The sequence below is a fragment of the Sphaerodactylus townsendi genome, linkage group LG11 (assembly GCF_021028975.2).
Source record: "Sphaerodactylus townsendi isolate TG3544 linkage group LG11, MPM_Stown_v2.3, whole genome shotgun sequence".
Classification (NCBI taxonomy): Eukaryota; Metazoa; Chordata; class Lepidosauria; order Squamata; family Sphaerodactylidae; genus Sphaerodactylus; species Sphaerodactylus townsendi.
This window is the reverse complement of record NC_059435.1, coordinates 16327433-16355056: the sequence shown is the minus strand read 5'-3', so window position 1 is coordinate 16355056 and position 27624 is coordinate 16327433. Positions and strand designations below refer to the sequence as shown.

At 44.9% G+C, this 27624-nt stretch overlaps 1 protein-coding gene across 1 annotated transcript in view; it reads right to left on the bottom strand.

The window, feature by feature from the left end:
- Positions 1 to 27624, bottom strand: part of CNTNAP2 (contactin associated protein 2) — a 1428778-nt gene that overhangs the window by 75747 nt on the left and 1325407 nt on the right. The window contains exons 15-17 of the mRNA XM_048510449.1: positions 24074 to 24244; positions 9645 to 9863; positions 5808 to 6044 (exon numbers count right to left, since the gene is read on the bottom strand). Coding sequence (XP_048366406.1) covers positions 5808 to 6044; positions 9645 to 9863; positions 24074 to 24244 — 627 coding nt within the window. The remainder of the gene's footprint in view (positions 1 to 5807; positions 6045 to 9644; positions 9864 to 24073; positions 24245 to 27624) is intronic.

Genomic DNA, 27624 nt, shown 5'->3' with positions numbered 1-27624 from the left:
AATAAAACATTTCCTTCAGGGGTTCCGCACAGCTTTTAGGCCAAAAAGCTTTGGAAACGTTTTATTTCACCCTCAAAACATTGTATTTGGATATGCTAAACTAGTTATCTTTTTTCCTCAAGATGTTTTAAAACCTTTCCTGCTTGCTGAGGCTTCACGCCAATGAAACGGTGGTGTAAGTCCATTAAGCTCAACGGGGGCTTGTTGCTCGCAAGAAGGCTTTTCCATGTTTGTAGCCTCCACACACCACTGGGAAGCCTCCTTGGAAATGGTGGGCTGGTGTGGTCGCAGCACCACAACTTTGGATGGGGCTGCCCATGACTGATTCTTCATTTTACCTGTGTGCCATAGGACTGTTCTTGAAAAGAAGCATAGATGGTGGTGGTTGTCAGAGGCCCTTCCCCCACTTACCTTAAGCCCCGCGCTACTCTCCTCAAGTAGCACGGGGTCCCCCGGCACTCCCCACTACAGGGGAGGCAACAACGCAGCCACCCTGACGCTGCCGCTCTCACGCCCCCTCAGTGCGCGGCATCCCTGGCGCTCCTTGAAACGGTGCCTTTTGATGACCCTGCACAGAGTGCGAGGTCATGGGGACGCCTGGGCGCGTGCGCCAGAGATGACGCGCGCTGAGAGTAACACGCAGCAAAGGGCAGCAAAGGTAAGTGGGGAAACGCCCTGAGTCGCAGTATTCCCTCTTACCATCATGCATGAATAAGGCCCCTTCCTCATATGCAGAATAATGCACTTTCAATCCACTTTCACAATTGTTTGCAAATGGATTTTGCTACTCTGCACAGTAAAATCCAGCTGCAGAGCATTGAAAGTGGATTGAAAGTGCATTATTCTGTCTGGACAGCCATCCTACAAGTTTTTAGATCTCTTTCATCTTGTATTCAATTTGTGAAATGGGCCACATTCTTTTGTTGTCTTCACCCTGCTTACCCCATCATGTGTTTTTGTTGTAGGCACAGTGGTCGAATCCGCACAGCAGTCATTAGTAAAGGAACTTGTTTTCCTTTTCCCCATTCACATGCGTGCCGTGCAGGAAGTGACTGGAGCCCATGGAAACAATTCGGATTGCTTTTGCACTTTGGCATGGAGACGCTTCTCTTTTTTTTGTTATTTTCTGCAACACATCCGTAGCTGTGCAGGAGATGAACCCTGGCAGCCACACCGATCATCCCACAATACAAATCGGCTGCACCTGTGCAGCTGCAGCTGCGCATATGCAACATGCAAAATAGAAAAAGAGGCCTTCTTACAACAGCTGGACAATGGCAGGCGGATTCTCCCTGTCTGTGGACGGTACAGCAGAAGGGAGGGAAAGAAAGTAGATCCTGCCTGGCCGTTTGCACAGGAGTGACTCCAACCTGGGATTTTGCAAAAAGATTGCTGGTTTTGCGATTTTTGAAAATCCCAGGAAACAAAATGGGGAAGACTTGTTTTGGGGGACAGGGAGTTTCCCCTCCCCCCCAAACAGTTTGTATTGTGTCCTACATCCATTATATTGTCCCTGTGTGGAATTCACCAGTGTTCCAAATAGGCAATTAAAAGGCACAGTGTTCAGTTTGGAATTTAGGTTGGGTCTTTCTACTGCAATCTCAAAATGATGTGCCGTGACCTTACAGAACAGTTTCTAGATTCATCCAAATCAGCACTGATCATAGTTATTATTTTCATACTTTACCCTTTCCCCACTGTCAGGATTGTGCCTTTATATGCTTTCTATATACAGTGGAACCTCAGTTTCCACTGGTAATCCATCCGGCGACGCTCAGTGAAAACCAAAACCGGCAAAAATCGAAGCTACGCCATTTGTGCACGCTCTGCACAAACAACATAAATTTATGCAAACAGCGTAGCCGAAAATGGAGGCACCCGGAGAAAACCGAGGCAACAAAATGGCCGGGGGTGACCGGCGAAAACCAGGACTGGTGAAAACCAAAGGTGACGATTGCCGAGGTTCCATTGTAATGTAACCATTGCTGTTTCAGCTGTATTCAATGTATTCTGTCTTGACCTAAGTTCATGGCTTCCTTGCTGCTTCTAGACAACTAGGCTTCCCCTGACATGTCAGCACCCTGGGAAAGAATAATTGTTATTATCTAGACTCTGGTCTGGTAGCCAGGTGGCTCAACGTAGTTATCCGCTACTGATAGAACAACCTTGGTACCAGGTACCACTGAAAGTAACTATTGACAGATGTTCTGCTCTGGGAAAATGGGAGGGGGATCTGTTGGGGATAAATGAGTGTCAATTAGTCAGGATCTTTAGAACTGACGGCCTTTCCCCACTTACCTTCTGTTGCGCGCTACTCGGGCCAAGTAGCGTGGGGTCCCGCGGCACTCCCCACTACAGGGGTGGCGACAACGCAGCCGCCCCGATGCTGCCGCTGTCGCGCCCCCTCAGCGCGCGTCATTCCTGGCGCTGGAGAAAACGGAGCCTTTTGTCGTGGGGAATCCAGGGCGCGCGCCAGAAATGACGCGCACAGTGAGTAGCGCGCAGCGACGGTGGTAGAGGGAAAAGTGGGGAAAGGCCCTGGCTTTGGACCTGTGAACCTGATCTATGTATCCATAATAAAGGCTACTGAACAATATTCCAGAGTCTGGTTATTGGAACAAGATTCAAGGATCTAACACTCACTTGCCTCCCCCCCCCGCCCGCAGGTCTTTCATTTGCCCTTTCCTTCAGTTGCTTGTCCCGTCTTGGAATAATATGATCAGGGCTGGTCATAGTGATCACTCATTCCCTGTTATGCATATTTTGACCGTCACCAACTTTTTCTGTTTTAAAAAGGGAGTCTTATGCCTGCCTCTTAGTGCCGGAGCTTTCTATTAACAAATTATTAATCACGTAGGGTAGGTAACATTTTTGAAAAAAACACTCACACTGGTGTTTAGGCAGAAAGCCATTAAGAATGCAAAAAATGAATACAAAGCGCTCTGGCCCTCCGAATTAACTGCCACTGGCCTGCATCCTTGAAGGGGGAAAACATATTTAAAGAAAGGGCAAAATAAGGTCAGGAAAGCAATCTGTGAGACGGCAGACTCATTTCAGCCTCTCTTCATAACAATTTCTCAGATTTCTGAAAGAACAATTGCAGTTGAGTATACCCTTCCCCTCCCCCCCGCAAATCCAAAAAATCCTTTAATAGAAAGAGATGTCAAATTCTATTTTGACAGCTCTGTCCTCGGTCTAGCAGCTGCAAAACTCAACCACCCAACGTGTCACTCATATGCGGGACATCTGGCCCTGCTAAGAGTGAAAACAGGGCAATTTCATAGAAGTCATCCATCAGGAATTCCGAGCATGATTGCCATCAATAAAAAAAATGTCCCCATAGTGGGAAGCCTGTGCCGGCTCGTTTTAAACCTATCTAGGCCAGTCCCCAATGTCAACAGCATTTATTTGCGAAGACTTTTCGTATCATTCCTTTTTTTACGGGTCCCTTAAATGCATTCAAATAGGAAAAAAAGGACTGTTGTGTAAGGAAGAATAATCAGGATCTTATGTTTGCTTCTGGAATATGCACATCAAGACATTTTTAGTCCTAGGACATTTCTGGTACATTCTGAGAATCTGAGTAGCAGAGCCTACATGCAGTATGTCTAATTCCTTTGGTACCGCTACCCTCTCTATGATCCTCTTATTATTTATTGTAGCGGCTAGAGTGTCAGTGTAGGATCTGGGAGCCCAAGGTTTGAATTGCCATTCCGCCACGGAACCTTGTTATTGTAGGCCAGTGAGGTATAGTGGGTAAGCGCAGGTGGACTCTAATCTGGAGAACTGAGTTGGATCCCCCACACTTCCACATGAGCGGTAGACTCTAATTGGTGAACCAGATTTGTTTCCCCACTCTCACACATGAAGCCTGTTGGGTGACCTTGGTCTAGTCACAGTTCTCTCTCAGCCCTGCCTGCTTCACACGGTTGTGCAGAGAGGAAGGAAAGGAGTTTGTAAGTGGCTTTGAGACGCTGAGAAAAGCAGGGTGTAAATCCAAACTCTTCTTCTTTTTCTTTCTCTCTCAGACTAGCCACCTCATAGGGCTGCTATTGAGAGGATCAAAATGGAGGTGGAGAGAACAACATTACTTTGAGTTACCGCCGGGAGAAACATGGAGTACAAATATCGAAATATCTAAAATTTAAAATCAATTTATTAAGAAAGTTTAATCCCTCCCTTTCCCATGAGACAAGGGGGTTTACAATGTAAATCTAGGCATAAAACAACAATAAAACCCCAATTTCTGTCCAATCTAATAAAACATAATACAATGCAATAATATACTTGTAACTTACACTCCATTAAAAGCTCTGGTAAATAAAACAGCCTGACAGTGTATCCTAAAATTTTCCAAGCTCATTAAATATATTAGAGATAACATTTGCTCAGCTATAACACATAACATCTAACATGCATAGGCCAACACCATTTCTTGGATTTTATGAGGATTATTAACCACATGGCCAAGGGCAATCCACCTGCGACTTTATGGACATCATTCCTACAGGACCATAACGGAGTTTTCAGAAATAACTACGTTAACTTCAGTACTCAAAGAAAAGGACTTAATTAAATTCATGGACAACTAATAAAATATTTAGACAAAACAGAAAAAAAATGACTCGTGGTTTTTAAGGTTAAGGACTGTTGATATAACAGCCAATAGAGAAAAGTGAGACATTATATCAGTAATGCTAAATAAAATAAAATCTCTAATAGCATTACTGGAGGGAAAGGTGAGGCATACATCCAAACTCTTCTTCTTCTTCCTCATAAAGCTGCCTCATACTGAATCAGATTGTTGGTCCACCAAGGTTGTTATTGTCTACCCTCCAAGTTCTCAGGCTGAGGTCCTTTACATCATGAATGTCCTGATACTTTTAGCTAGAGATGTCAGAGATTGGAGCTGGGGCCCTCTGCATACGAAGCAGATGCTCTGCCACTGAGCCAGAGTCCCTCCCTGTATCACTTCAAGCTGCAGGGATGATGCATATTGAATGGTGGGCCACTGCGAGTAGCAGAGAGCTGGATTAGATGGACTTTGGTCTGATCCAGCTGGTTTGTTCTTATGTTCTTATGTTCTAATGGCACCACATAGGACAAACCTCCCTGCACACATAAATTAACACCAAGGGGAGAGCATTATGCCTAAACATCTTCCTGAAATGCTACTTGTATCTGTTCAGGGAGATTTTTATCCACCTTGTGTGTGTTTAAAGTGGTGTCAAGTTGCAGCTGAGCCCATCAAGGGTTTTCCAAGGCAAAATTTTAAGTGCAGGTGATTGGCTATTCAGCAGGAGTGTCCAATTCTGGCGCTTCAGACGTTCATAGACTACAATTCCCATCAGCCCCTACTGGCTTGGCCAATTGGCCATGCCAGCAGGGGCTGATGGGAATTGTAGTCCATGAACATCTGAAGCACCAGAGTTGGACACCTCTGGGGAATTGCCTTCCTTCTCACAGCCTTCCTTGGTGGTCTCCCATCCAAGCAGTAATCTTGCTTGGTCTATGAGAGCCAATGAGATCAGGCTATATCATGCTTCCTTTCCTTTATTTGTTTCTCTTATGGAGATTCAAATATGCAACCCTTTTCATACATCTCCAGTCTGAATGAGGTAGAGTTTATGTAAAGATTTATTTTTTGACTCTGCTGATAGGTCTCCTATACATCGTTGGGGAAACAAACTGCAAATGTGATACATTTTTTGCAAAACACAGGAAGAAACGCACATCTTCTGTGTATCGTTGGCAGCTCCCAGGTGTTTTGCTGGGAAATAGTTTGGTTACCCTGTATGGACCCTTACCTTTTTTGCAGGATGGACCATCGTACGCTGTCCGGGAGCAGTCACAAGAGTAGCCGTTGTATTTTTCAACACACTTGCCGCCATTCTCGCAGTACATCCCAAAGCTGGTGCAATGGCCCGAGCACCCAGGCTTCACTCCTGGTGTAACTTTTGCCCTCTCTTCTAAATCCAGAGTGACCCCATTCATTCGCAGAGAGCGAATGCAGCCCAGAAATCCCTTCTGGGCGCCTGCAGCACCTGGACAAGCATAAAAAAATACAGCTTAGGTATCAGCAAAAACAGTTTAGTTGCTTCTGGATGGTAAATATTCCCATGCATGTCTTGTATAACCAGGGCTGATGCCACGTGCACAGTCCAATTTTGGTGCCCCAGCCCTTCCATTTGCAAGAGTCATAATTCAGTTTACTTGTAGCCTAGTCTAACCAGATTTCACAGTTTATATTCACTACTGAGCTTGTTTTTTATTTCATTTATTTATCACTTTCTAGCGAAAAGCAATTTATTTGCTCACAACTAGGGCTGGGCAGTAGTAAAAAAGCAATTTTTCAATCATTTAAATCTTAAATTGCCAAAAGGGAACAAAGCAAATAAAAATGTTAAAACTTATCATTTCAAATGTCTCAAGTTGGAATATTTTTCTGAACCTTGGTCGAATCTCCACTATCGTCTTAGCCAGGTTTCAGAACACAAACTAACCAGGTTTGAGGTCGTTTGTGTTCTGAAACCTGGCTAAGACGGTAGTGGGGATTCAACCAGGGAGGTCGTCCCTCAAACCTGGTTAGTTTGTGTTCTGAAACCTGGCTAAGAAGGTAGTGGGGATTCGACCCTTGTGAAAGAAAAGTTGTGCTACAATGTACTGTTTTTGCTGACAGGGCACAGATAGGCAGGCACACAGATATACGGATATTGATGGTTATTACATTCATAAACCAACCAACCATTATTTTATTGTTTTCTAAAACCTTAAACCTTTCAACATTCATGGATGAAAAGATAATTGTTGTCTACTTATTTATACTTTAGAAGATTTTGATTCTACTTTTTTAATGGCAAAATCTATCAGGTCCTCAAAATTAATCCGGTGTAACAAATCTGCTTCTATACGAAGCAGAGAAAAGGCCCCAAGTCTGTCTTGTCATATTGTTATTCTGTTGGGATTTTTAATATGTTTCAGTTGCAAAAATGAATGTTCAGTTGTGAAATTTGTGACCATCAATGTTCTAACTATACTCAAGCCAATCTCTACATTTCGAAAAGGAGGCTCAATATTGTCTTCTACAATTATTTTGTGAAGTTCAGCATGACTGAATATTGTTTTCACAGTTTTTTTTCTGTGTTGAACTTATGGCGAACATATGAGTGAAACAGCTGAGCTCCACAGATAAAGTAGTGTTTAAGTCATCTGAGTAAGCATCAATTCGCTTTTGACAACCCTGTGAGTATCTTTCTGTTTCAGCAGACAAGAAAGCTGCATCATTTGGGAGGCCATTTGGAACACCAGTTAGACAAGAAAACCCGTACACCTCTCCTTTCCTCATCCGCGTTTCTAGTTTGTCAACAATTGTGTGAAAAGTGGTGATACAAAATTTATCTCTGGCACTCAGATTTACTTCTAGCGCCTCTCCATCATTGGGTACTTTCTAATACGTTTGCGAGTTTGAGCTGGCTTGCAATCTACATCTGGTAGCATCTCTTTTGCTACTGCTTCAAATCTTTCATATTCATCTCTTGATGTGTGCAGCTAGTCAGCTAACAACGATTACAGATCTGCACATGTTTGCAAGTTTTCATCTTTATTTTGCAGAACTTGACGGGCTCTATGAAACTTTTGCAAAATCTAATTCCCATAGTTCAGCATCTTATTATTATCTGCTTCTCTCCTATATTTTTTTCCATTGAAAGATTAAAGTACAGTTTTATATTCATCCGCCACATGCTGGATCTTCTTTGTCATAGAATGTTCCGCTTGGTCCTAGTGCCTACCTAGTTTGCTCCCTCCCCCACATTCCCCTTTTCCCGTCCCTTCTTCCCCTTTAGGAGGTTGGGCATGGGGCATCACTTGACTGAATTCTGCCACTTGGAAACCTTTCACTAAAATGAGGGGAGGCCAGGTTCTTTTGGGTCCATCTCACCTTAGGGTTTATCTTTTGACTACCACTCAGGGGCGGATCTACTATGAAACTAATGAAGCTTAAGCTTCATGGCCCCTCATCCCAGACGCAACTTTAGTCTGCATTGTTGAAGGCTTTCACGGCTGGATTCAACTGGTTGTGGTGGGTCTTCTGGGCTGTGTGGCCATGGTCTGGTAGATCTTGTTCCTAACGTTTCGCCTGCATCTGTGACTGGCATCTTCAGAGGTGTATCACAGATAGAAGTCTGTTATAAGAGAAGTCTGGGCGCAGTGTATAGCAGACTTCCCTCTGTGATACACCTCTGAAGATGCCAGCCACAGATGAAGGCGAAACGTTAGGAACAATATCTACCAGATCACAGCCACACAGCCCAGAAAACCCACCACAACCAGTTAGTCCACATTGCTTTAAAAGAATGTTAATAGTATAGTGTAATTCAATATAAAGTAACAGTTAAAAGAAAAATTAAAAGGTTATTAAAATATCACTAGCCAAGAACAAAAAAAGTTCAAATTAAGGATGCTTCATCCTAAATATATTTAATATAAAAAGATAAATACTTTAAAATACTGTTAACATTTATAACAGAAATTAAAACTTATCACAATTATCTTAGGCTAGCCATAATTTTAAAAAATGAAAGCATACTTCGTTGCTTGTAGTCATTGCAAAGGAGAAAATTATGGTAACTTTATTTGCATGAAAAAACCTGCATGGGAGGCCATTTGGCAAATAAACAAGCCCTTTACAAAAAATCATAACAATATGCTTGTGATATAAACATAGAGAGGGTGTACTTTATAATTTCCTTCCTTTCAAAGAATGAAATAATCCTTATTTTTTTAATTAAAAAAAACTTTAAAACAGGAAATTATCAATTAGCACTCCAAAAATTGTGGTGGTCTATTGTGGCATAACCTCACTGAGGAGATAACAGTGCCTACCCTGGCCTTCACTGTGGTTGTGACGGCCCCCCCATACCGGATCAAGTTTTTGGGCCCCAAAAATGTGGGTCCACCCCTGCTACCACCACAAACTTGGCCTCGTGCCTTGCCACATCATTTGTGTTTTTCCTTTCTTTCAAATATACCTGGCAGCAGGTCAGAGGTTATTTCCCAACTGCTTTGAAAAACTGCATTGTAGCACTTAAATAACCATATCCATCCATCCATCCATCCATCCATCCATCCATCCATCCATCCATCCATCCATCCATCCATCCATCCATCCATCCATCCATCCATCCATCCATCCATCCATCCATCCATCCATCCATCCATCCATCCATCCATCCATCCATCCATCCATCCATCCATCCATCCATCCATCCATCCATCCATACATACATACATAACATACATACATACATACATACATACATACATACATACATACATACATACATACATACATACATAAGCCTTTATTGGCATAGTCAGAAAGAAATACATAAATCAGGAGCAAATGCATGAATACAAGATACATAAAAAGGCCCCACGGGGAGCACAAGAAGTATGTTCTACTGAGAACTCTTAAATATCCATATAGTGCAGGGGTCTGCAAGCCGCAGCTCTCCAGATGTTCATGAACTACAATTCCCATCAGTCCCTGCCAGCATGGCCAATTGGCCATCTGGAGAGCCGCAGGTTGCAGACCCCTGATATAGTGCAAAGGACTCACTAATTGATGTTCAGCATCTACTTACCCACATATAACTGGCTATAGAGTTCCAGCCGGGTGTGGCCTTCTGTAGGGGCCTTCCGGATCTCCAGTGGGAGCTGATCTACCTGTAGGCTGGCCTGTTTAACATTTCGCTCAGCAACAACACGATGCCATTGGTCATCATTGAGAGGACTGGGTGATCTCACAACGATCTCCACTGGGCCATTTCCAACATCGAATGAAAAGGACACGTCGGTTGCAGCTGAAAAACAAATAACAAGACCCCCCCTTATGTTAAACGTTAAATGTACATGGGAATACCAGATGGAGAGCCAGTGTGGTGCTGTGGTTAAGAGCAGGTGAACTCTAATCTGGAGAACCGAGTTTGATTCCCCACTCTGCAACTTGAGTTGTGGAGGCTTATCTGGTGAACCAGATTAGTTTGTGCACTCCAACACACACCAGCTGGATGACCTTGGGCAAGCCACAGTTCTTCAGAGCTCTCTCAGCCCCACCCACCTCACAGGGTGTTTATTGTTGGGGGGGGGAAGGGAAAGGAGATTGTAAGCCCCTCAGAGTCTCCTTACAGGAAAGGGGGGATATAAATCCAAGCTCTTCTTATATAAACACTGGGATAGACCTCATCAGTTTTCCCATAGATGAAAGTGGGAGAATGTGTTGTCAAGTGGCAACTGACCTATGGTGACCCCTTCATGGGCTTTACAATGTAAGAGATGAGCAGAGCTGGTTTGCTATTGCCTGCCTCTGCATAGGAGCCCTAGTTTTCTTTGATGGTCTCCTACACAAGCACTAACCAAGGTTGACCCAGCTTAGTTTCTTACCTCTGATGAGGTCAGGCTAACCTGGGCCACATAATCTGCAGGAAGAGGGGGGCAGCCACTCAAAAGACTGTGCCGGGGATCATGGGACCTGCACTGACAAAAGGCCACACAATGGGCCTTTCCCCACTTTCCTTATGCCCCGTGCTACTTGAAAAGAGTAGCGCGGGGTCCCCCAGCACTCCCCATGACAGGGGCGATGACAGCACAGTCGCCCCGACGCTGCCGCTCAGCGTGCGGCATCCCTGCGCTCTTGTAAACGGCGTCTCTTGATGACCCCGTGCAGAGCGCGGGGTGGTGGGGACGCCCGGGCGCGCGCCAGGGATGCCGCGCGCTGAGAGCAGCACGTGGCATAGGGGGGATCATGGTGAGTGGGGAAACGCCCCATGTTGGGCACTTGCAGTGAGGAAGAAAATCAAGCAAGACTTATTCAAAAAGCTGATAAGTTCTGAGTGTCCTGTAAAAGCCTGTTCCATACCTCCTTGATTCTGCAGTGGAGATTTAATTTGCAATTATAATGTAGAATGAGTTTATTTGTTTTTTAAATGGGACAGCTTCACAATTTTTATTTTAAAAATTACCAAAGGTAATCAGTGAGATGGTGCTTAGGAACTTCATGATATTACATTGATATGACAGGAAAAGTAGGACACAAATATCAGGAATAATACAGCACATTTGTTTCCTTGCCCATTTCAATTCAGCTTCAAAACCAAATTGGGACAGCTGCTGGTTTGCTTGTGCTCATTTAGGTCTAATAAAATGCGTGTGTAACCCCCATGCTCAGAATGGGTTGACCCAGAAAGGGGTGGAGACTCAAAGCAGCAGAAGGCTGCAGAGCTCATGTAGTTTGGAGGAGACAAGGCTACCAGACTCAGATCTTGATTTGTATAAGCCCTTAACACCTTGTTAAGGGTTTTTTGTGTTTGTAATGGGTGAGAGTTCTCCTGGAAACCTTCATCATGTTGAATCCTGTTCACCAAGTCCTTGGAGTCTTCAGGAGCCAACCCACTTGCAGCAAGAATTGGACTTGGCAATATCAGAAGACTGTAACTAGAAGTGAAACCTGAACAGAACCTTGAAGTGTGATGTTAAATGTTGATGTTTGATGTTATATGTTAAGAAAGTAAACCATTTTGTTTTTAAAATTTGGTGTTGCAAACTCATTCCAAGTTCTGCCCCACAGAACCCACAGATAGAGGTTACACGTGCTCATTGGGAGAAATTGTGGGTTGCGTACTGACCATCTATTGAGCAAAATGCTGTAAGTCTGATAAAGCTCCTTTTGCCCTTACTGCTATGACGTGCATTTCTTGGAAGTGAAAAGCACCAGCGAAGTGAATAATCTATGGACTAAACTAGCATAATTTAAAGCATACGCTGTGCAAACTACTGGACCATAGAACTAGAAATTTGTATGTCGGGCTACTGGAGTGAAAAAAATGTGGAAATTGATGGAAACAACTTTTGATGCAGCAGAAATTTATTCCTGCAAGTGCCTACAAATATGTTCTATTTCTGGTCCTCGTTGCTAAGACCTGTTTCTTGTTTTGGATTTATCTGGCCACCCATCCTAACGTAAGCAAAAAAAAAAAAGAGGAACCTTACTGCATTAGTATTGTTGCTGTTTCCAAGTTTCCTATTTTAAGAGAATGCAAATTATGTTACAGCAAGATTTGCCCTCTTAACTTTTTAATCATTTATTTCTAACATTTATAGACTGTACTCCCAGTCAACACAGCTCCTGAATTGAGGACCAAATAGCCACAGATTTACATAGCAATGAGGACAGAGTTCATAGTCAAGGGCTTGGGAATTAGCTTCATCAGTCCTTCCTCCTGCTTCTCACCTGGCATTGAAAACAGGCCCATATTTCTCCATACTACAGGCCATACTCCTGACCCGAAATATTCTGTGACAAGCTTTCCTGTTCCATACCTCCTTTCCTCTTCCAGTTGTAAACCTATCTCAGGGGCATAATGAGGCAAACTGTAGCCCTGGGCAAAACCTGAGTTGGATGCCCCCCCCATGGGCGGCCACTCCACCATGACCAATTTGTTTTGCACCAGGACATTGGTGCCTGCAGGGGGTGCATTTTTAGACATATCAGCACCAAAATTTCAGTGTATCATCAGGAGACTGTCCTTATGCTACCCCCCCCAAGTTTGGTGAGGTCTGGTTCAAGGAGACCAAAGTTATGGACTCCCAAAGGGAGTGCCCCATCCCCCATTGTTTCCAATGAGAGCTAATAGAAGACGGGGGCTACAATTTTGAGGGTCCATAACTTTGGCCTCCCTGAAGCAAACTGCACAAAACCTGGGGGGGGTATCATCAGGGCAATCTCCTGATGAGACCCTGAAAGTTTTGAGACTGTGCCTTCAGAAATGTGCCCCCCCCCCAGCTTGCAACCCCCATTGACAGCAATGCAGAAAACTCAATGCAAAACAAAGATTCTTGGGCAAATTTCTGGGATGTTCCTGCAGGGGGCGCATTTTTGGATGTATTGGCACCAAAATTTCAGGATATCATCTGGAAACTGTCCTGATGAGACCCCCCCAAGTTTGGTGCAGTTTGGTTTAGGGGGTCCAAAGTTATGACCCTCAAAGGGGGTGCCCCATCCCCCATTCTTTGCTACGGAGAGGGGGCTACCCTTTTGAGGGTCCAGGCTGGCAAAGTAGATGTACAAAATCCAGACAAGGCAACACAACAGGACTCTTTTGTAAAGACTGGTGAATAGGGTTGGAAAAGCTTTCACTCAGAGCAGCATACATATAATCAGTAAATGATTCTTCTCCAGCTGTGGCTCCCTGCAAACCATAAATCCCACGTGTTTCGATGAGATCTATGCTGGCACATCAATTTGAACAGAAGGCAGTCTGGTGTCATTAATGAGCCAACAGAAGACAGATGACAATGTCCAAAACACTTCTTTGTCATGCCTGGTTCTGATGATTCCCCAAGTCAGCCTGCAGTCTTTGTATCTTGGCTTCACTTTGATATCTTTTTGGGCTATCCCTATCGAGGCTCATGTGCTTGACAATATTACTCATAATGAGACTGGAAGAGATGGCTGATATTCCTAAAGTTGCCAGATAAAATACAAGACATTTCTCATGGTTTCTTCAACAGAGGGAAAAGAAAGACGGCTGTCACCCCTTGCTGACCCAGATTGGATTTTGACTGCATCATTCCTTGATACCAGTCTGTGGATTGTGGGAAGCTAGCCATGGCATCAAGCCTTCATTTTTGTTTCTCTTTCCTGCATGATCTTGAGGACACGGGACTTGCTTCTGTCCACTAGCCATGAGGGGGTAAGAAAAAGAAAGGCTAGAGCTAAAAGAGGATCCCTTAAGAGCTACAAACTCACTGGCCCTATGTTTTGGGCAGGAAATAAAATGTTTCCTCCATGGAGTTCCACATGGTGTTTACCCCCAAACGTTTTATTTCCAGCCTCAAAAAGTTTTAAATGAATCCCCTTCAAAAACGATTATCTGGCTGAAATGTTTTGAAAACATATTCAGTTGCTATGACATCTATTCCCACACTTCTGTGCCATCTATTCCCACTTCTCCGCTTCCCTGAACTTTCTCTTCAATGCCATTTTCAGAGTTCATTCAGTTCTCCCATCGCCTATTTACTTGCAGCATTTCTCTGCCCGTTTCCACATGGCCCAGGCAGCGGCTCTCCACTGGCTTTGCAGCTGTCCCGAGCTGCACACAGAAGGCAAGGTAAGTTCCTGTCGCACAGCACAGGGGCCAAAAGTGGCGCCCTCATGCCGGTGCGGTTCCCACCGCGCTGGCAGGAAGGCGGCGCTTTTGGAAAACATCACTCCATGAGTGAAGTTTAAAAGCGGCACCTTCGCGCCGCTTGGGGGCAGTGCGGCCAGCACTGCTGCATTGGGACGGCGTTTTTGCCGTCCCTAGGGTGCTGTATTCCGCTCGTGCAGAAAGGGGCTCTGTTTGTTCTTTTATTTTGGGGAGGGGAATCTTTGAAGCATCGAGTAAACGAGGGGTGTGGAATGCAGCACAAAGCTGTGAAGCATTAAAGCATCGATTTAATACAGAACTAAAAAAGAAAAGGGGAAAATAGTATAGTGGCACCCAGGAATAATTTTGTGGGGTTGAGTGCAGACAAACATAGTTGTAAAGGCAGGCGTGGGGAATTTAAAACGTTTTAGAAAAGTTTTAGGGGATTTGTCTGAAAAGAGCCCTGATTGCAACACAAGCTAAGAGAAATCAAATTTCAACCTATGCCTTGCCTGAAATTGTTAATTAAGACTCTCTGCAGTTAAGCAGAGTGCGGTTTGTCCCAGCACTTGAAGCCTTGGAATGGCTAAGCCCACATCAACATGTCTCACTAAGAGGTTCTTTGTACAGCATGGTCTAATTGGGATTGTTGGAACTGTCCAGCATTTCAGTGCGCGTCGAGTGAGTTCTGCGACCGCTCAATACTTGCTAATTCCTCTGCCTGGATATTTTGTATTGTTGTTCACAATACAATTTAGATGTGCCCTCTATTTGAATCAAACATAACAGACAGAATGTTGATACAGCTTCGTATCACCGTCCAACGTATTGTGATTCAGTAAATGCACAGCAACCCAGATACACAGTTCTCTGGAATGCATGAATTCCATTGGTCAAACTAGGGTTGCCAGGCACCCTCGGGAAACCAGAAGGGGATGCGGGTTGGGCTTACCAGCCATACATTGAGACCTGGACCTGGGGCCGCAGCCCAATAATATCCCTTGTGGAAATGATGTCATCACACTGACCACAATGTGGGAAATGCTCTGGTATTTGTCCAAAAAAACAATACAAGAGCATCTCCCATGTTGTCAGCAATGTGATGGTTTCACTTCCAGAAGTGATGTCATCATGCAGTCAGCAAACAGGCTGAGGCCTCAATTTAGGGCTGGTAAGGCCCCTGCCGGCTGGTTGAATAGCATCAGGGAAAGGGGGCTCAAACTGGAGGCTTCCCCACTTCCAGTGGGGGTCTGGCAATCCTATATCTAACTGAAAATATACAACTTATCATTACTGATAAATGAAATGTTGGTTAATAACCTACAATTTCTGCAGCCCAAACTATAGGCAAAGCCAAGCCAAGCCAAGCCAAGCCAAGCCAAGCCAAGCCAAGCCTTTATTGGCATACATAGAATAACCCAAACTGTAGGGTTGTGAACAGTGTTTTTTTTGGGGGGGGGGCAAGGATGATAGTTGGGAATGTGGCATCATTACCATGTGACAGTCTAGGAATTTTCTCTAATCTCCATGGTAAAGACCACAGAAACTAGGGGAGATTCCTAGAGTGTCACTACGCAGACCTTTTCCCCCTCCCATTCCCCAAGTTTGTAAGGGTAGGAGTCTGGGGCTGAGGAATTCCTCACGAGGCTTGGGAGATAGAAAAGCCAACCAAACAATAGTTACGTGAGTCTTCTATTGAGAAGTGGCAAATAAGAGTTCTTACTGTAAGTCATAAATACACACAGCAGTACCCTGTATTCCTCAGAGAAGAAGGGGAACAATAGTTGCCAGTAATCCAAGATTTGTGTCACAGTTGTTTTAGTACACAAGCACAAATCTTGGATTACTGGCAACTATTATTCCCCTTCTTCTCCGAGAAACCCTTTAATCCCATAAAAATCCTTCCTGCCATTTCCTTACCCTTCAAATATTTTTTGGCTTACAGATTTCCTTTTCTTCTTCTTCTTTTTTTTAAAAAAAACATTTTTGGTTCTGTACTGAGCCATAGATTGCAGTCCTGTGCGTCAAGTCGGTTGAGCTGTGGCTAATGAAGCTGTGGCTATGCATACCACCTCTCTGTGTCGTGAGAACGTTACCTCACACAGTCAGTTGATTACAAGCACTTGATAGCTTGATTGTTCCTTGACAACTGAGCAGATAACCACTGTTGATGAGCTACCTCATCTCATGGATTAAGGAAAGTTTCCTTGCAAATGGTGCTTGACAATGCAGACAAAAGATAACGTTGCTATTTACATATTTTAAGGCACAGATGAAGTATCCATTTCCACAATTTGTGAGCTATTTTAGTTTTGTCCTCCCCCAAAACAGCTCCAGAGAAGCCCAGCGCTCCACCCCAGTTGTGCCTACTCTCGTGTAGTCAGGCATTCGCTAAACAGTAGCTAAAACATTAGGATATATTAGTGAAAGCCTCAGAGAGGTTGTTTCATGATCAAGGCTCATGCTATTTTCGTGATGGATTTTCTTTTTCAGTTTTCAGGGTTATTTTCAGAGCTGGCCACTATAAAAAGGGCCAGGAGGGAAAATGAGTAGTCTGGATTATGGGAACAAAACATTATGCATGTTTCCGGGAAGGGAAATCCGCATCCTTGTTTAGATGGCTGGACCTCTTCCCAGCTAGAGGGTGCCATAAATGGCACAGGGAACAAGAACTGGTATGAGAGCAAGACACTGCTCCACCCAAAATGGATGCCTCTGAGGCAAGTTTTGGGGCTCCATTTTGTGTGCCAAAGTGTGGGTAGGAAGATAATGGGTGGTTGTACTTTTCAACTGGCCCAAGATGTGCTCAGCTGAACAAAAGGGGCCAACAGATCTCCATTTGTTCACCCTGAGGTGAGAAAATCAGCACTCTTGAGCTGCCCTTTACTTATTCTGATTTTCAGCCATCTCAGCACTGACCGGCATCTCTCAAAGCCATGAATCAATACTCATGAAATAATTCACAGCAGTCACTGGCATCCTGATGCACCACGACACCTCTCCTCCCTTTGGTTCGGACACCAGAAAATCAATCAAATCTTTGCCTCTGGCTTGTCTCATGCTGCCCCAGGACACATTTTGGGGTGTAAATAATAGTCCTTTGGGTATTCAGAGAGTGTGTGTGGGTGTTTTGGATCTGTGTACACACCTCTTACTTGTATGTGGGTTCCTTCTTTCTGCTCCTGGAAATGCTACCCGTTCCCCTTTTCAGTGCTACTGTTGTTAGATATTTCTCTCTTCAAGCCCGGTAACTATCATCCATTCCTAAACCCTATCCCAGTGGTGGCGAACCTATGGCACAGGTGCCAGAGGTGGCACTCAGAGCCCTCTCTGAGGGCACGCGTGCACAGAGTTCGTCATGGGGGGGGGATCTCCACACACACACATACACACACACACATCTAGGCTGGCCTGGGCCGCTGGACTTGATGTGCATGCACCTCAGTGAGCAGGGAGGACTCGGCTGGCGGGCCTGGTGCCTGTGCTCCAGGTGGCTGCTGCCCGGGGGGGCGGGGGGGCGAGGCAGCAGAGATGTTAGAGAGGCGCAGAGTGGCACATGTGGGACTTGCTGGAGGCTACAGCAGGCAGGCCCCTGCTTGAGGGGGTTATTCGGGTTAAATTGCTGCATTGGCACTTTGCGATAAATAAATGGGTTTTGGGTTGCAATTTGGGCACTCGGTCTCGAAAAGGTTCGCCATCACTGCCCTATCCACTTTTCACTCTTTTCTCTCTGTGTTTGTATGCCCATATACTGAACAACATACTCCTTGTTCCTTCATTATTTTAATTATTAATAAAACTCTAGTTTATTTTACAATGGACTGGTTACTCAAGAGATTTTACACCTGGATAATCCCTATATACGCAGGTTATTGATCCCAGTTACCCCCAAGTAAAGGTGGAGACAGCCTACTTAGTGTAACAGCGGGTGTCCGTTCCTGATTCCAAGCAGTTTATTCCTGGAAGCCAATTTGGATGAAATATTCTTTTTGGATTGTGTGTGTAATGCTGTGTGCATGTACTTGTGCTTCATAACTGGCTTCAACTCTATTATAGAGTTTGATAGTCCGTGACAAATGTCAGCTTGTGTAGGATAAAACTTTCAAACAATGCCCCAAACCTCCCCTAGTTGTGCAATCCAAAGGGCAGGGGTCTGAAGCCGCACTGGAAGCTGCAGAAGGGTTGTGACAATATCTGTGCCGCCAGTAAGTTCCTCAATGGCCAGTCGCCACAATGCCCAAACCTGGAAGCAGAGCCCTGTGGTGGCTGTCTGCTGCCACAAATGCCCATGCTGGCATGGAGGGGGGCATTCCTGAGAGGGGAGCTGACTTTAGTCTGCTCTCAAAGGAAGAACTTGTGGCCTGGGAATTCCTGTCTTCAGGGACACAGACCTATGCCACCAAAAATAGACTGAGTAAATAATTTTCCACGATAGACTTCCCCAAGGGAAAAAAAAGCTGTTTCTCCTTCTCCTTTGGCACCCACACAGGTGATCGTGTCTTTGGGGGCAGTGTGGTGGCACTGTTCCTAGCTACCACTCTACTGCCCCCCCCTTTGGATTGGGTTGTTACAAGTTTAAGGACACTATTTTCTTTCCATTATCTCAAACTCCATTCCTTCAGAACTGTTGGCTTTATTTCTATACTTTGGCTTCAGTTTTACACTTTGACACATGTGGACCAAGTGATTTAGCCTTCCCTTTGTATATTTTCCCTTCACTAGAAATGGTCGGGGGAATGGCATTATTTGCGCTGTTGAGGAAACTGACTGTTATGACCCTCGCCAAAGTTAGCTCGGGTCCTGCCATGTGGTCTATTAAGAAGTCCTTCTTACGCTTTCAGCCTGAGAAAGACAGTTATTGTCAAGAATGTTATCTGCCTTTTGGAACGTGTGTGTGTGAGTGAAACTGCTCCGCTGTCCTCACACCTTTTCCCGGCCCTTTTCTTTCCTGGGAATATCTCATTTGGAGGGGTGGGGAGCAGGGGCAAACTGCTGGGAACATATAATCTGTGCAGTGGTGGGATCCAACAATTTTAGTAACAGGTTCCCATGGTGGTGGGATTCAAACTGTGGCGTAGCGCCAATGGGGCTGGGCGGGGCACGAATGGGTGTGACCGGGCATTCCGGGGGTGGGGCATTCCTGGGCGGGGCTGTGGCAAGGACGCAGCCACTGCACCGGTCCTTGGGCGGGAAACGAATGCACGCAGGCGCAGGCTGCCACGCACGCCGGTGCACCTCCTGCTAGACTGCTTCAAGTTCTGCGCGCTACTGCTGAGAGGAGGGGTGTAACTAAGGCAAACATCACGTGGCAAAATCACCAATTAGTAACCGCCTCTCAGCACACACAAATAATTAGTAACCTACTCTCGGGAACCTGTGAGAACCTGCTGGATCCCACCTCTGAATCTGTGTCTTGTGAAGAGCTGGATAGTTCAAACATTAAAGTCATTTTCCGATGCTTGCCATCAATAAAACAAGAATTCTGTTTCTAAAGTACTTGTTCCTGTGTTTGAGCAAGACTGGGGGGTTTGATACCAACAAGCGTACAAATCCACAAGTTACTATTAATTTTAAAATAAGAACCATGTTTCTTCTTTGCTTGTTTTAAATACTTATTTTTTTTGTTTTGCCATGCAGGTATCTCAAAGTTGTCTGCCTGGCCTGAAGATAAGCAAACCCATCTGAACGCTCCACCCATGTTAAGATTAGCAGAAAAGGTAAAGATATAAAATTGCAAGGAACATGTGAAGGGGGAGGGGGAAGAGATGAAGCACAGAGGAGAGTGGTGTGAATTCAGTTTCTGAAAACAGTTTTCACTTAGGTTAACCTTGGATATGACGGCTGACCAACAGGCTGTAAAAGTAATTGGGTTTTGCAGGTTTACTGAGGTATGTAAAAATGAGGCCTGAGATAATTCTCCATCTTTGCCTACCGTTCCTCAGATCTTGACAAGTGAAAGACTGAAAAAAGAAAAGAAAAGAGCAGTATGATAAATGGGCCAGTCAAACGCTTTACTCCTTCTCCTAGGTGCATTTTATCAATGTGTTCTTCACGAGAGAACATCTCGTCAGCTTTTTTGAAAAGCAGACAACCCCCCCACCCCCCGAATTATAAAAGTACTCTCTCAGCTCAGGAAATAAAGATTGGGGCTTTGCTCAGGGTACTCAAAGGTCTGCAGGGATTCTGCTGAGTTTAACACACTGACGGATGTTCCCTCTTCAAACAATTCCCTGCCGCCTTCATGAAATCAGAAGTGAAGATAAACTAGTGGAGCCGTCTGATGGGCATTGTTAGAGAAACCCTTTCACAATTCCATCAGAGATTCATTCACTGTTTACAACATTGGAGCTTTAACGCAACCAGCCCTATGTTTACTTTGTATGAAATAGATCCTGATTATTATTATTATAATAATAATAATAATAATAATAATAATAATAATAATAATAATAATAATAATAATAATAATAATAATAATAGTTTGGATTTATATCCCCCCTTTCTCTCCTGCAGGAGACTCAAAGGGGCTTACAATCTCCTTGCCCTTCCCCCCTCACAAAAAACACCCTGTGAGGTGGGTGGGGCTGAGAGAGCTCCGAGAAGCTGTGACTAGCCCAAGGTCACCCAGCTGGCATGTGTGGGAGAGTACAGGCTAACCTGAATTCCCCAGATAAGCCTCCACAGCTCAGGCGGCAGAGCTGGGAATCAAACCCGGTTCCTCCAGATTAGATACATGAGCTCTTAACCTCCTACGCCACTGCTGCTCCCTATAAATTCAATTCTTGGCTATTGGAGCCAAGGATGCAGTTGTCCCAGCCCCTTCTAGGTTCAAGTGAGTCACAGGACAGGATTGTTCAGCCTACAGGAGGTGGCTGCTGGGGGGGGGGGGGCACAAACATTCCCCCTCCCCCTCACAAACTTTTGCTTCGTGCTATTGAAAGGGGAACATCAGCTGATCGTTTCGGAACTATCCTGATTTGTTGCCCTTTTGGGGGGGGGGATAATTTCTTCACCTGATTCATTTGTTCTTGTGAGCCAGTGTGGTGAAGTGGTTAAGAGCAGGTGGACTCTTAGAACTGGTTTTGGTTCCCCACTCTTCCACGTGAGCAGTGGACTCTTATCTGGTGAACCGGGTTTGATTCCCCACACCTACACATGAAGCCTGCTGGGTGACTAGGAGGCTTTCCCCACTTACCTTCTGCTGCGCACTACTCCAGGAAAGTAGCGCGGGGTCCAGCGGCGCTCCCCACTTGCAAGGGCGGCAACCACGCAGCCGCCCCGACGCTGCCACTCTTGCACCACCTCAGCGCGTGTCATTCCTGGCGCTGAAGAAACGGCACCTTTTGATGACCCCGCGCGGAGTTTTGGGGAACCCCGAGAGCGCACCAGGAATGACGCGCGCTGAGGGGGCGCGAGAGCGGCACGCAGCAGAAGGTGAGTGGGGAAAGCCCCCTTGGGTTAGTCACAGTTCTCTCAGAACACTCTCAGCCTCACCTACTTCACACAGTTGTGGGGAGAGGATGGGAAAAGGAATTTGTAAGATGTCTGGAGACTCCTTATAGGAGAGAAAGGCAGGGTATAAATCCAAACTCCTCCTCCTCTTCTTCAGGATAAAGAGACCAGGTCCTCAAGATGGTCATGCTATAATTAGCAAAAGCGGAAGCAGGGCAGGTTGCTGAGGATAGGTAGGATTAATCCAGGGGTGTCTAACTCTGGGGTTTCAGATATTCATGGACTACAATTCCCATCAGCCCCTGCTGGCATGACCAATTGGCCATGCCGGCAGGGTCTGATGGGAATTGCAGTCCGTGAACATCTGAAGTGCCAGAGTTGGACACCTCTGGATTAAGCAGTGAGGCATCTTATGACAAAGGGCTGTTCTTTTAGTAGCCTACCCTTCATGATACAGTTGCGTGGGCTAGGAGGAAACACACTTGATGCTGTGCAATATCAGCCGAACCCTTAGTTGTATGTGTAGGGGACTGGGCTAGGGGTGGAGGCGTGGCACCTCTTGCCACAGTACCTGTGTAGCCAAGGATACACAAAGTTCATAAAAAACTGCTGGTTCAGTTTGAAGCCAGAGTGGAATCACCCTAATAATGGCGCATCTCACCCATAAGTAGGATAATAGTTCATGGTGCAGATTTGCCACTTGAATAAAACTAGTTAAACCCAAGTTTGGGTTGTCCTGTGTCTTTATTTGTGGAGGGTGCTTTCGACAATTACCAGATTGGTGTGAATCATATTTCCTGACGGTTGAATCTTCTTCCTCCCTGGTAATGCTTACGTGAAGGAATCAGGAGAAAGACAGATTATGAGTCCTGGTGAAATGAAGGATTCGGGGCTGTAATTCAGCCTGTGCCATTGAAGTTGCCAACTCCAGGGTAGAGAATTCCTGGAGATTTGGGGATGGACACCTGGGCAGATGGGACTTGGGGTGGGGTTTGGGGAAGGAAGGGTCCTCAGCAGAGTCTAAGGCCCCTTCCGCACACGCAAAATAAAGCGTTTTCAAACCACTTTCACAACTGTTTGCAAGTGGATTTTGCCATTCCGCACAGCTTCAAAGAGCACTGAAAGCAGTTTGAAAGTGCATTATTCTGCATGTGCGGAATGAGCCTAATGCCCTACAATTTGTTCTCTAAAGCTACCGTTTCCCCCTGGGAAAAATGGTAGTTTCACTGTGGATCAGTTGTAATTCTACAAGATCTCCAGGTCTCACCTGGAGGTTGGCAATATGAGGTTTGGCGAAAGGAAGAGCTGTAAGGAGACCAGCCACACCAGCTAAGGAAGTCTGTTTTCCAGCAACACATAACAACTGTTCATATGATACTGAACCTCTACGAAAGATTCTGGGAAAACCTCACTCACTGATCTGAGCATCAAGACCTGTTGATCACAGACCGCCTTTCTTTTCAGAGGAACTGCATCTGATAAGTCCATAAATTTCCCCCTATAAACAGCTGGGAGTGATTTTCTGTAGAAAAATGGTGAGGGTGGGAAAGGTTAAACACACCCTCCCCACCATTCTTCACTCAATAGGTCAACTTCCCGTGGCAATTTTTCATTTTAAAAAATGGTTGGGGGACTGTTTAGACTAAAGAAACTGGAGGTTCAGGCAAGAAATCAGTCTACCTGTAAACATCAGTTAAAAACCAAATGGATACTACTAGATTTATCCACTGCAATTTATCCTAAGCACGCTGTCTTGGGATATATCCATGCAATGAAAGTTACAGTGTTGGATCCAGTGATAATTTCTACCGACAGAAGGATTTCCATCGGGGAAAAGGATTTCTCATCTTCCCATTCCCATCTCAGTCTGAAATGTCCCCCAAACAGGAGACCTACAGGGGAAAGGGACCTCCAGGAAACAACAAATAAGGAACCTATAAGGACAACACAAGAAATGAATTTGGAGGCTAGTATGGGAAGAGGGAAATCAGAGAAAATTGCCTGCCCACTCCACTTGGTGGAAATTTACAGCTAAGGTCAACCTGTTATTCATCCTGGAACCAAAAGTAGATCTACTCAGAATCTTACGTAGGTCTATTCAATTGTGTCCACTCGCAGGAAAGTGTTCTTAGATTTATTTTATTTATTTTTATTTATTATTTGATTTAGTATACCGCCCTATCCCCAAAGGGCTCAGGGCGGTGAACAATATAAAAGCATATATAAACATATAAAAGTTTAAAATTTTCATTCTAAAACAGTATCCCACGAACCCATATGCAACCCTCCCAAGAAGAATGATGGGTCCCGATGATGTTAGGACTGCCATGTCAGACACTTTTGGGGTGTGTGTGTCACTTGTTGGTTTTATAGCTCACGTTGAATGGATGCTTTCCTTTCTTACCATCAATGGTGGAAAGACAGAATATACTCACATTTCAGCTCAAGTTTGATGAAGTCCGTATTCCCCAGATTCTCAAGAAACACTCCGTCAGGGGCTGACGTTTTGAAGTAGAAAGAGATGTCAGCGCTGGTTTCCCCTTGGAAGGTGGAGAAGTGAAGATATGAAGATGGAGTAATGAACGATGCTGCGTTCCAATAATTCTCTGTGGAGGCAGGAGCAAAGAGAAAACAAGGATTTTTTTCCCCACCTGCATTTCTTTTGATTTGCATGTTTATGTAGAAACAAAAAGAATCAAAACGAAAGCTGAGGCTGAAGTTTTAAACGTCACATCTGGTACAGCAATCTCCACGTCAATTGAAATAAATAATCCCTCTTTTTTTTTAAAAAGCTAATTTATAATTTATTCATGTTGATAAATTGGTATCATCCAAGATACATTCACCATAAATGTACTATAAAATTCCGCTTACATTCTGTACAAAAAGATGCATGCCATGTCAATAGCAGCCACTGCAGAGTTATGAAGGCAAACCTGGACCAGGAACATGAATGACCAAATGGATTTCCCAAAGGTCCACATTCCATTCCACATGTGAGCTGGCTTGCTCTATGAGTGACCACCAGCTCCTCTTATGAGATTTCAAACCAATAATAATAAGAAGAAGCAAGCCTTTATTGGCATAGACAATAATAATAATAAGAAAAGTTTGGATGGAGAACCGGGTTTAATTCTCCGCTCCTCCACCTGAGTGGCAGAGGTTTATCTGGTGAACCAGATGTGTTTCCGCACTCCATGGCTGTTTCCGCATGGCCAGCCTTCTACCTGCTGCTGTTCTCATGGCATTGGGTGGAAGATGCTGCTTTTCAAAAAACTTGCTCATTGAGCAAGTTTTGAAAGCAGCGTTTTCGAGTCGCTTAAGGGGTATGAGCACGATGCTACTGTGATGCAGCAGCGCTAGCTGTGCGAACAGCACTCGAGGGATGGTGTTTTTACTGTTCCTAGGGCGCTGTTTTCCGTCCATGTGGAAACAGCCCTATATTCCTGCTGGGTGACTTGGTCTAGTCACAGTTCTTCAGAACTCTGTCAGCCCCTCACCTACTTCACAAGGTGTCTGTTGTGCGGAGAGGAAGGGAAAGTAGCTTGTAAGCCACCTTGAGTCTCCTTACAGGAGAGAAAGGTGGGACATAAATCCAAACTCCTCCTCCTCCTTCTTCTTAAAGATGGAATTTTGCTGGACCATACAGACTAGAGGACAGGCAGCTGAGCAGCTGTCTCCCAGAACCACCCTATGAAACCTACCTTCTAGGTAGGATTGAACGATCACCAAATGTCACATCCCAGCCTTAACCCTGAAAGGTGGTCTACTTGGTTGATGGTAACAAAAACCATCAGAGGTCCAGGGGAATCAACAGGGCGCATTCCTGGTACAGGTCGTCTACCAGGACTTCATCAAACTCATGAAGTGGTCTCCTAAATAGCTATGTGCGTGATTCACATGCACCACATTCCTGATATACCCATTCCTGGTACAAGTTGTCTACCGGGACTTCATCAAACTCATGAACTGGCCTCCTAAATGCACATGATACACATGTGCCACACACACATGTACAGGAAAAACCAAAAAAGGACAAAGTGAGGTCAAAAGATGAAGCTACGCTACAGATAGCAATAAGTGCATCATGGCTACCACACTGAACAGTGATAATTAAGTCTGGATACAGGCAAGTGCGTAGAAGTGCAGAAGGTATTAACTCCCAGCCCACTATGAGATAGATAATGATAAAGTTTCAGGTAACTTGAAAATAGGTTAATCATTTAGGAGGTATAGCATTATGAAGTTTCTCCTGTACCCTGATATTAAAAAAAATTGGAATTAGATTTTATCAATGTGGAGGTAGGGTTACCATGCCCCTCTCTCTCAACCACCAGCGCGGGATGAGGGGATGGTTGCAGGATCTAGGTTGGGAAACTCTTGGGGCAGTTCCGCACATGAAGAATAATGGACTTTCAATCCACTTTCACAATGGTTTGCTAGTGGGTTTTGCTATTTCACACAGTCAAATCCAGCTGCAAAGTGCATTGAAAGTGGATTCTGCCTGTGCAAAAGAGCCCTTGGAGATGTGGCGATGGAGCCGGGGGCGGGGGGAGGGGGGCAGGGACCTCAGTGGGGTAGAAGGCCATAGAGTCCACCCTCCATAGCATTCATTTCCTCCACAGAAACTAGTTTGGAGGTGAGCTGTAATTCTGGGGGGATCCCCAAGTCCTACCTGGGGGCAGGAATCCCTACCTGGAGGGAACGGAAAGGATTGATAAAAGAGGGAGGGATCTGGAGGAATGAGAAGAAAGGCAAGGCTTGAAGGAGGCATTTCAAAAGGGAAGGAAAACTGGAGGAGACTCAGAGCAGTTTAGCTAAGACTACCCAAGGGGTTCATGGCAGAGATGGAATTGAATCAGGGACATTCTCACTTGAAACTCACTCTTTTAGCTAAGGCTATGCCTGCTCAGAAGCATCTGAAAGCAAACGACACAAAAGCATTTCCAACTGAATAAGAAAAGACTAGCGATACAAGGGATTTGTGTTGTTGATGTACCCAACTGGAGAAGACGGCATCAATCAAGTCCCTGAAATCTATCACCGTTGGGGAGCTATGACTCAAATCATAAGGGACAACGCTTGTGGCGTTTTGAAATCTGTTGTTCTTGACATGCAGCTTTGATTGCGCACAGTAATGGGGTTCTGGAAGTGTAACAAGTGCGGAGTCTGAAAAGGAAGGCAAACTTTTGTGCTGACGAATAGAGAGATCAGAGCCACACCACTTGAAAGCTCTCACTCCTAGCTGGTAAAACTGGAAAGGGCATGGCACACTCTTTCAAAGAAAAAAATTCACAGTTGGTCTTTATTGAAGCAGATGAACTAGCTATCTTCTTTCATTTCCATTCAGTGATAAAATTAAAGACCCTCTCCCCCCCCCCAAAAAAAAAAAAATCATGAGGGATGAAAATAACAGATGCCTGAATAGATCTGGAAGTTGTTAATGTTTTGTACCACACACTTGCGTAAAAAACCAACAGGATGTAATTGAGGGTGTGGTTGGACTAAAGAAAGCTGAGTTCGAATTCCCCCTCAGCCACACAGTTCACTGGGTAATTTTGGACCAACTATGCCCTCTCCCTTATCCTTGTCTCCGTCTCCGGGCTACTGTGAAAGATATGAAGAAAAGGGAAGACAGTTTATGCTACTCTGTGGCTATTTAGAGGAAGGCAGGAACTAAAAAGAGAGACAGATTTCTCAGTGCCTTCAGAGTGACAATCAGTAATGGTCCAGTGTTACTTCATGCAAAATATATTTTTCAGAGTGACAATCAGTAATGGTCCAGTGTTACTCTATGGTCCAGTGTTACTCTATGGTGTTACTTCATGCAAATATATATTTTTATTTGGATACAATAAATCCAAAGGGCGTATGTGCCCTATGTAATGCAAGGTATACACACAGGTATTCTGAAGTGTCTTTTGATGGAGCAGCCTGGCAAGGCAGGTCCGAGGGGAGGGATGTGAGGGGCAATTCTCTGCCCCAC